The following is an 11,032-nucleotide window of genomic DNA, read 5'->3' on the forward strand; positions in this document are numbered from 1 at the left end:
TCCAACTCATAGTGACCCTACATAAGGTTTCCGAGGAACAGTTGGTGGGTTTGAACCACTGAACTTGTGGTTCACAGTTCAGTGCTTATCCTACAGCTCCACACTTCCTTTGCCTGGATCGTTCTGTGCTGATCTCCCCCTTATTATTTGCAGCCTTTCCCTTCAGCCAAGTTAATATGAGCCTACCCTCTAGTCCTGGTGTGGCACTGTGGGTTAATGCACTGGACTACAAAGTCGGTTTGAACTATAAGGTTGGTGGTTCAAGCTCACCAGTCACTCCCTGGATACCCTATACAGGGTCGCTATGGGTCATAACCAACTTGGCGGCACTTAACAACAACAAGTACCTTCTAGTTAGTGATTTGTCCTCCCTTCTCTTTCAAAGCCTGGTAACCTTCAAAGAAAAGATTCTTTCTGCGTGTAAATCTTTTTTTGACTTTTTACAGTAGTGATCTTTGATGTCTGTCCCTTTGCGATTACCTAAGTATACTCAGTCAGCATGATGTACTCTAGGTTCATCCATCTTATGAAGTTTTTCATAGATTTATTATTATTCTCTAATGTTGTATAGTATTACATTGTGTATATGAACCATAGTTTATTTACCCATCCATCCACTGATGGGCAATTACAGTGTTTCCATTTTTTTGATATTATGAATAATGATGCAATGAACATTATCTTTGGTGTTGTCAAGTTCCCATTAAGCCGGTTCCAATTCATAGCAGCCCTGTATGTATAAGGTTTCCGAGGAGCGGTTGGTGAGCTTGAACCACCAACCTTGACGTTCAAACTGACTTTGCAGTCCAGCACATTAACCCACAGCACCATTGGTGTTCATGTTGCAACTCTTATTTCTCTAGGATATAAATCTAGTATGGGGTTTCTAGATCATATGGGATTTATATTTCCAGTTTTTTAAGGACTCTCTTTTTGAGGGAACTATTTCTACTTGTCTTTAACATTATATCAAGTAGTGTGGGTTTCATTTGCCTTGTCTAGAAGACATTACTCCAGGTTACTTGAGTCTAGCCTTGCATGCTCTCTGAACTCTGTCACATCTCCTTGGCCATTGTAGGACACTGACAGACATGCACAATGTCTTGATTAGTTAAGGTTCAATCATCTCTCCTGTCATGCTGCAATAAAATCAGTTTTACCTCCACTTACATATTCATTTTAATATCCCTAATCAATATTTCTGTGTCTGGTTTTTTATTCTCTCTTGAATTAATAATAGCATCTGGTTTTCTCATGAGTTAAATGAAATATAAAACAGTATTCATTTTAAAATGTATCTGAAACTTAAAGCAAAAACATATCCCACAAACCTGCTCGATCTCCAAACTTCTCTAAGCAATTCCAATGGGATGACATAACTGCCCACAGCAGAAACCTGGGAACCATTCTCGACAATACCCATGTGCTCATTTAAAAGTTGATCATCCCCTGGGTTCTTGAAAAATTGTAACATAAAAATACCACATGACCCACCATTCACAATGTTACATATATGAGGGGGTTTCAATAAAATCCATTATCTTTTAATCCAATTTCCCACAAACTTTTGAAACCCCCACATATACCCAGAAGGAAATGCAAGTGTGCAGATACCTGTACACAAGTGCTCAGAGCAGCACTTTTCATAATAGCCCAAATATGGAAATAACCGAATTTTCCTTCAAGAAATGAATGAACAAAGAAAATGTGGTACATACAGACAATAAGACATTGCTCAGCCTTAGCGAGAAATGATGCCCTGATGCATGCCACTACATGGATGACTTTAGAAAACATCATCCATGTTTTGTAATTGATTACAAAAGGGCAAGTGCAACGTGATCTTACTTACATGAAATATGCAAATATACAGGACCCAAAGATCATTAGTGATTATCAGGGGTAGGAAGGAGAGAAGAAAAAAGGAGTTTTTACTGAGGGAACACTGAGTTTATGTTTATGGTGGTGGAATCATTTAGAAAAAGACAGCTGAGTAAGTTGTAAAACATGAAGAATATAAACAATATCACTGAACTATCTATGTCTTGTTATGAATATTTTGTTGTGTATATTTTCACCACAATATACAAAAAAAAAAAAAAAAAAAAGAGGCTGATCTATGATTAGAAGTTCAAGAAGGCAAGAAAGTAGCCTTGATCCCATCAATCACCATAAAGAAGCTGTGACAGCTATCTCAGCTGGTTTAGAAATACCACTGAAAAACATATGTGAAATCCAAATAGTTCATTTAGCCTATGACAAGCTGTATTTCCCCAAAATAGCTAGAGGGGTATTTGGGCTCTCACACAATTTCCCAGAATCCTGCCATTCCTTAACAAGAAGCAGAGTCTATTTATCTTCCCCTTGAACAGTGACAGAATTTTGTGACTTCAAAAAACCCAAATGTAGTAGAAGTCGTGTTGGGTGACTTCCAAAATGTGATAAGGCTTCTGCCTGTCCTTTCTCATTCTCAGGACACTCACCCTGAAAAGCAAACACCATCCTATGAGTAAGCCTAAATTAACCAACATGGAGAGACCAAATATAATGGAATTGAGGCCACAAACAATAGCTCCAAGACATGTGAGCGACTGACCCTTCAGAGGATTCTTCTTGTGCTGCTGACTTGATCCCAACTCACATTGACCCTATAGGGGAGAACAGAACTGCCCATAGGGCTTCCTAGGCTATAATCTTTGTGAGAGCAGATCACCACATTTTCTTTCTTGGGAATTGCTGGTAGGTTGGAATAGCCAACCTTTTGGTTAGCAGCTCAGCATTTAACCAAAGCATCACCAGGATTCCTTGGAAAGATTTTAGCTCCTCACATTCCAGACACCCCATCTGATGCTGAGTGGAGCATAGTGAGCTAAACTTCCTGAGCCTTGCCCACATCACAAATTTATAAGCAAAACAATAGCTTTTTACTTTAATTCACAAAGTTTTACCCATAGTAACTGGGACACAGACTCAGGATTGAATGCATGTGCAAATAGGTTTCACCAGAAACAAAATGAACTGCAAGCATTGCTTCCCATTTGGATCCCAAACCCAGGCAGAAATGAAAACCATACATACTTCTTCCAACAGTGACTTCCTGCTGCAGAACGCTTATATACAGCTGCAGGGTCAGTTGAGGAGCTGAGCCCAGGAAAGCCTGGATCACTGATGCCCGGCTGAATGCAGATCGATGAGTGAATAGCTTGCCCTCTGCCTGGCCCACCTCCTTCTCAATTTCTTCAGAGAGGCCATTTTTGGGTAGTTGCCGCTTCTTGCTGATGCTGACGTAAGGCTCTTCAACATGGCCTGACTGACAGTAGATGCAGAACACTTCAAAACACCTGGAATTAAACCATCAAGTCATGCTATTCAGAAGCAAACAGACCTGTCTTTTCTTAGTCACACTGCTTACACTGAGCCTGATTCTCAAATCCTTGGGTTATTTCCTCTGAACTTCAGCTGCTCCTCTAAAACCCAAGATCCAGTTCTTAGCAGGCAGTCCTCCTGAGGCCTGCAGGCCAGTGGCAACTAACTGAGAACCAAACTGAGAGATGATACCACCAAGCCAAAGGAGACAAGTGGAGAAAGGGAAATGGCTCAGGCTCCAATTGAACAAAAGGTTCAATTCCCTTTTGTGACTTATTAGCTGCCCAGCCCTGGGCAAGTCATTTCATCCAAGTCCGTTTGCTCAATTACAAAACATAGATAATGCCTACCTTGCCATATTCTTAAAAATTGATGGAGATAATATCTATAAACACTCCACATCCAATAAAACCAACCCCATTGCCACTGAGTTGATTTCAACTCATAGTAAGCCAATAGACTAGGGTAGAACTGCACCCTAGGGGTGTTAACATTGTAAATCTGTATGAAAGCAGACTCTTTCTCTCAAAGAGCAACTGCTAGGTTCAAACTGCCAAGTGCTTTACTATGCGACCAGGGCTCCTTCCACATCCAACGTTGTAATTGTTGTTAAGTGCCATCGAGTCGGTTCTGACTCATAGCAACCATGTACAGAGTTTCCGAGGAGTAGTTGGTGGGTTTGAATTTCTGACCTTGAGATTAATACAGTGCTTATCCTACAGAGCCACCAGGGCTGCACCACATCAGATATATGCCTTCAAACCACCACACTTAAAATGGAAGCTATGGCTGGAGATATTCATCACAGGGCAGCTTCCATCTAGCATTCCCCTGAAAGACCACACACATTTCCCATCTTCTCTGTTCCCATAAGCCTTCAGTGAGTAGGACTGCAGTCAAGTATGCCTGGAGGCCTGCCAGTTATGTCTTATTTATGAAATTTCAAGCCTGCCTGAGGGACAGAGCCTCAGTCAGTGACCTCTTCTAGACTGACAGAACACCTCCCTTTTAAAACTGGACTTTATTCTCTAGGTTACATTTTAATAGCTGAAGAACTGATGTCTGTAATTTAATTCAATGTACATTTTTAAAATGTAATGATGGATGAAGAGAGGGATGGATAACCGAAACCAAACCAAACCTATTGCTATTGAGACACTTTGACTCATAGAGATCCTACAGGACAGAGTAGAACTGCCCCCATAGGGTTTCTAAGGCTGTAATCTTTGTGGAGCAGACCCCTACAACTTTCTTCCTTGAAGCAGCTGGTGGGTTTCTTTCAGTTCATGACCGAGTACTTTAACCACTGCATCACAAGTGCTCCTGCAAAGATGCATAAAAAGCACATATAACAAAATGTTGTATTGTAGACTCTAGGTGGGCACGAGGGTGCTCACGGTTCAACTATTTCAACTTTTCCCATATGTTTGAAATGTTTCATGACAGAATGCTGGAGAAAAATGACTTTTTAAACCTTAGGTTTAAAATTTGTTACTGGACTTTTCTCCCACAAATCATCAGTTTTATAAGAGACATATAACGCTGCTGGAAGATTTTATGCCTTCATCTATTCTCTTGAGTGTTGTTAACTTTGTACTCTTGCCCTGAGGTGATTATGGCAACCCGAGCACATTCATAATTTGAAATAACAAAATAAAACTTGAGGTAAGAGAGGAGATGCAGGCCGGAGTCTCTCTGATGAGTACAAAGTGTATCTCATTGGTGAGTCTACCTTTAGTTTTTGTTGCTGTTCCTAGGAAAAAGCAGGTACATGGCTGTGTGTGAGTAAGATGTGTATGCTATGCTTTATCCAGTAAGGTCACAGACCTTTTCTTACATGAAAACATGTAAAGCAGCCTGGAAACAGTTTGTACAGCTGAAAATAATGTTTATGATGGTCAGGTCATGAGTGCAATCCCAGCTGGTTCAAGTGAATTCACTGTGAGAAGAAACTCAGATCTGTGACTGAGGACCATACATATGAGGCCAGGCCACTTCACACCACTGGACCACTGACCACAACAAACACTAGAAAACAGGCTGGGTTGACCATTACCTTGATCTCTCAAATGTTTGCTGACTGTAGACAAATTTTGCTAAGTGCTGTGAATGCAAGGACAACTGGGTACCCCTGACTCATTTGAAGGTGTTCACAATCAAAGCAGGAAAATGAGACATAAACTTAAGGATAATAAATAATGGAAGTAACTAATGTTTATTTATATATCATTTTTTGGCTTATAAATTACTTTATCACTTAGAAACCTATTACAAGAAATACAAATTCTTGGTGGTGGCTGTGTGCCGTGGAGTCGGTTCCGAATCATAGTGACCCTGTACAGGGTTTCTGAGACTGTAAATCTTTACGGGAACAGACAGCCTCACCTTTCTCCTGCGGAACAGCTGGTAGTTTCAAACTGCTGACCTTAAGGTTCGCAGCATGATTCGTAACCACTATATAGAGCATTGCATTATTTATAATAGCTCAATTCTGGAAATACTAGAAAGGTTTCAAAAATAAAAGACTGATTAAGTAAATCGTGGAGTCCTGGTGTGGCACTGTAGGATAAGCACTACACTGCTAACTGAAAGGTTGGCTGTTGAAACCCACCAGTTGCTCCTTGGAAACCCCATACAGGGTCACTATGAGTCAGAATTGACTCAACAGCACTTAACAACAACAAGTAAATCATAATATAGTCATTCAATGAAATACTTTGCAGTCCTTAAAACTGATGGTATATATAATGGTATTTGCCATATTTTCTAACTGAAAGAAGCAAATTAGATGAGAATAAATACGTATAATTCCACTTTGTTTAAAAGAATATCACAAATATGTGTTAAATATAAAGAAACTGTTGTTGTTGTTAAGTGCCATCAAGTTAGTTCCCACTCATAGTGAGATCCTGTGTAGGGTTTCCAAGGAGCTGCTGGTGGTTTTGAACCACTAACCTTTCAGTTAGCAGTCCAGTGCTTATCTTACAGCATCACATCAGGATTCCATACACAAATTTACATAAATATAAGCAAACAGTGGAGTTCTTAAGCTGTTTTATACTGACTCACAAGAGTTTAATAGTCTAGAATTTTTCGAGCCAATTAAGTGAATTGAGTTAAACCATTGGTAGTTTGCAACTGACTTTGAGGGGAGTATTTACATCATGGAAATCAGTAAATGCTGCTAATCAGGGTATAGCACCATACATACAATCAGATTAGAGCTTTTATTTTCTTCTTTGTGCTTACCTGCTTTCTGTCTTTTTAATAAGTATGTTTTACTTGCATAGTAAAATCAAGCTTAGAGTTTTTAAAGGTTAAAAGAAAAATTAAAAATACCAGCATATGCAAAGCTAAATAAACGAAACAAGGGGAACAAGTTTAAGTGAGTAGCCCAAAAGAGGAAGCATTTGTAGAATTGTAGGTGAAATGGTACATCAGTGATCAACTAGTGGGTACCCATTTCACCTCAGCTGTGAATATGGAGGAAGGTCTCACAATCAGTTAATGACAGAGATAACCCAACCTTCCAGTTTATCCTCCTCCTAATCCAATGTTTTTGCCATCTAATTGATACATTTTTCCTTGAATACTTGTATTCAATCAATTTGTCAGGGGTGGGGGGCGGGGAATGTCCCAATGCTACTGGTTAATATAACAGATAAGGAACTAACTACTATTCTTGGTATACTGCAGGACTTATCCAATTATCTCAACACTGTTTTTTGCTTGGAAGGTTGTCTAAATAAGGCCATAAATTAGGTACTTTCAGAAACAATAATTCAAGGTTGTTTATCAGTATTATGTAGATGAGAGGTTAGCAAACTTGTCTGTAAAGGACCAGAGTCTAAATAAATGTTTCAGGCTTTGCAGTCTAAGGTCTCTGTTGTAACTATGTAATTCCACCACTGTAGCACAAAATCAGAGACAACACTAAATGAATAATTATGGCTGTGTTCCTACAACATTTTATTTACATAAAGTAGATTTGATCAGTAGGGCATTTGATGTAGATAATCAATAGGGTGCTCAATACATCCCCTCTCCCCCAAATCCCATTTCAGAGACTCCTGGTGTGGCGCTGTAGAATCAGCACTGGACTTCAAACCTCATGGTGAGCAGTTCAAATCTACCAGCTACTCCTTAGAAATCCTACACAAGGTCACTATGAGTCGGAACCAACTCAACAGCATTTAACAACAACTACAATGTCCCATGTTGGGGAGCATGGTGGATAAACACTGGACTGTGGACCACAAGGTCAACATTTCAAGCCCACCAGCCTTGCCACAGGAGAAAGAGGAGACTTTCTGCTCATACAAAGATGTACAGCCTTGGAAACCCTATACAGGGTTGCTAGGAGTTACAACTGACTTGACAGCACTTAACAACAACAACAAATACCCGTTATCTGCATACAACAGATGTGCTCTGCAAGGCCACACAAAATCCAAGTTGGTTAAATAGAAAGCTTCATGTGAGCTTTGAAAAGCCAGTTGCTGAACTTTACTGGGTCTCAATTCCTTAACTGTAAAAATAAAAGGAAATAGACAATCGTTTTACAGTGGATGGAATTAAATATGTATGTAAAAGTACTGTGCTAATGAAAAACAGTTCTTCACATACACACTATTATTATTTTAAATTCTTTTGAAAGATTATTATAGAGAGAAATACTATGTGAATTTTGTAATATTCTAATAAGAAACGTGTAAAGTTTTAATAAGAAGCTTATTAGAGCTTCTTAGCCTTTATTTTATAAAGGCAGAGTTTTCATATGACATTTTTCCTCATCACACTACCAAGTCAATTCCTACTCATAGCGACCCTATACAGGGTTTCCCACACTGTAAATCTTTATGGGAGAAGACAATAAGGGAAGAAAAAATGCCTTGAGCTTGTAACATATTTATTCCTTCTCTAATTTATATACATTAACATAGTTATAGAAGAATGGCAAACAGAAACATTTTTCAAATGTTTTGGCAACAGGTTTTTGTTTTCTAGAATCTATTGTTCATAATAGAATTTTCCTTAAAATAGAAAATATGCATTAATTCCAGCCATTATCTAATGTTCATATCATTCAAACTGGAGAATGGGATCCCTGCCTTAAAGAGGAAGTAATCATTTAATCTGCAACTACAGTTTTAAATAGAAGACTGCTATAAATGAAATAGTGTTTTCTTACCCTTTCTGAAGGGAGGGAGGAGTAGGGATCCTAGTTTGTGGGATTTAGCCCCAAATAATTACCATTACAGTGTTGCTATGAGTTGGAACCCACTTCACAACACTTAACAACAACAACAATGTGTTATAGTTTAATTGAATGACTACAAAAACAGTCTCTCACCTTAAAAAAAAAACGCATGGGTTTGACTAGTAATACCTACTCAAAGGTCATTAGAGCTAAACTTTCCAAAAACAATTAAAAAATATTACTAAGTCCAATTGGCATGTGGGAAAAGAAACACCATGACTTTCCTTTGAGGTAAAATAATTTTGATGTGTATGTAAACCTGATGTTCCCAGAGTTAAAACAGAATCATTCAGCAGGAAAAGCTTCCAGTAACATATTAAGTAATGCTAATGCTAACATGCAACATCAAATTGCTTTCATTTTTTTCTCTGAAGCTAAGAAAACTTAGAAACCACACTTTGTATATATTGGCTCTAAGATCATCTGTCCAATATCTTCTTGAAATAAATCAGCTGCAGTAAAATGAATCTTTGTTAATAGAAGGGAGTTATTTGTTGCCTTTAAAAAAAATGTTGTGTTTTGTTTTTCCCCCAGGAAGCCAATGAGTCATTCAGAACCTTCTGGAAATAGGTCTTTTTTATAGTGTTGGAACTGTCAATACAGTTGAGAAGTTATTTCTTAAAAGCATAAAACTGTTCTTTAATAAACTTAAATGAAGTTTTACTCTATAAACTAAAAATAACAGGAAAATATTTTAAAAGCATAAATATATGCTTTTTAAATATTTTTCAAGTGAAAATTTAAATCATAAATAATGACACCGTCTATAAATAACTGCTCTTAATATTCTAGTATATTTCCTTGAGATTAAGTTTATATCTTCCATCTTGCTTTTATGCATAACATAATATTGTTAACTTTGTCTCTGGTTACTCTTAGTTACATTTTATATGACTACAATGATAGGATATTATCACTTACATGCCTGATCATTTAGGTTTTCTGTTCTGTTTTTTTAAATTTTGCTGAAATGACCCAACTTGTTCTTAATCTCATATGGAACTATTGATAAAATGTACTGCACACTCCCCTGTCTTCCTACACACAGCAAAGGAAACATAATCAACCTAAATCCACTTCTAAGAAGCTGTGTGACTATGCCGTGAGGCCTCATTTTCCTCATCTATAGAATGGGGACAAACCTGCCAAACGACCTAGTACAAGAAACACTTGAGAAATGTCAGTTGTGCTTTTTCTGTAGCTTCACTTAAACATCAATTTTTCGTTTCACAAATGAGGAAACTGAGGTTATGATAAGGGTCTTGCCGGAGATCAGATCACAGTTATTTGGTTGATCTGGAATAGAATCAGGACCTTGGGGCCCACTTGGCCTATGAAGGGCTTGCTTTCCTGGCACTAAACAGCCCTGGGTTGCAGGATTGTTTAAACTCTCCATTCTCCCTGTCCTCCCAGCCTCCCCACGCCCACCCCCACCCCCCATGATTCTTTCCTGGTTATCAAGATTCCACTAGCAACTCCTCACTCTTGTCAGCATACCTGTTTCTCTGCCTTTCTAGGATTCTGTGGTTTCTGGAGGTTGAGAAACTTGTTCACCAAGTTTGCCATGACATAGTCTGAAAGTCAGTGGCCAGTGGGGATAGTTGTCTTTAATATTGTCTGTAAAATTTTTGTAATAAGGCTTGTAAACTCTGTCTTACTAAATTTGGGGGGGGGGGTGTATAAGAGAGAGATTTCTTTGTAATAAAAAAATTCCTGGCTAGCTGAATTTTCTGGCAGCTGAGGTGTGTCTCTGCCCTTTCTACCGCTTCACAATTCTATCACCCACAGCTAAAGTTCAGAACTATAAATTTATTTGTAACCTAGAGATACATTATTTGTATTACTTGTCCTATAGAAGTGAAAGATAAAAAATGCGTTTTAAATTATCATTAAGGTTCTCAGATAAACAAAAGCCCACTTTTTTACCATAGAGTTTTACCTTCTTAAAAAAAACGAAATAGACATGGTACCAATAGTTTAACTTCATTTAACACTTAACAGGTTTTTGTCTTCGTGATACATTGTGTAGTACCTTAATGATCATGTTTATAAACTGAGCAGGGCCGAAACTTTTCTTAAACCCCATAGGGTTCCCTATCCCATAATAGTAATAAAAAACACCAGGAGACATGAATGATGCATGGATTTCTAGAGTTCTGTGTGACACCTAAATAAATTAAGGTACTGGAATAGTGCCATGTGTTTGATTATATATATACACACACATACACACACACACACACACAGAGCAGTAGCAGTTCGAAACTACCAGTTGTTCCGCGGGAGAAAGATGAGGCTTTCTGCTGCCATAAAGATTTACAGCCTCGGAAACCCTGTACAGGGTCGCTATGAGTCAGAACCGACTCGACGGCACTTAACAACAACATATATAGCTATAGATTTAGA

At 38.3% G+C, this 11,032-nt stretch overlaps 1 protein-coding gene across 1 annotated transcript in view; it reads right to left on the reverse strand.

Moving 5' to 3' along the window:
- XK (X-linked Kx blood group (McLeod syndrome)) overlaps nucleotides 1-11,032 on the reverse strand; it is a 52,286-nt gene that overhangs the window by 40,428 nt on the left and 826 nt on the right. Inside the window, exon 2 of the mRNA XM_006864300.1 lies at nucleotides 3,079-3,341. Within this exon, the coding sequence (XP_006864362.1) occupies nucleotides 3,079-3,341 (263 nt within the window). The remainder of the gene's footprint in view (nucleotides 1-3,078; nucleotides 3,342-11,032) is intronic.

The sequence above is a fragment of the Chrysochloris asiatica genome, unplaced genomic scaffold (assembly GCF_000296735.1).
Source record: "Chrysochloris asiatica unplaced genomic scaffold, ChrAsi1.0 scaffold00062, whole genome shotgun sequence".
NCBI lineage: Eukaryota > Metazoa > Chordata > Mammalia > Afrosoricida > Chrysochloridae > Chrysochloris > Chrysochloris asiatica.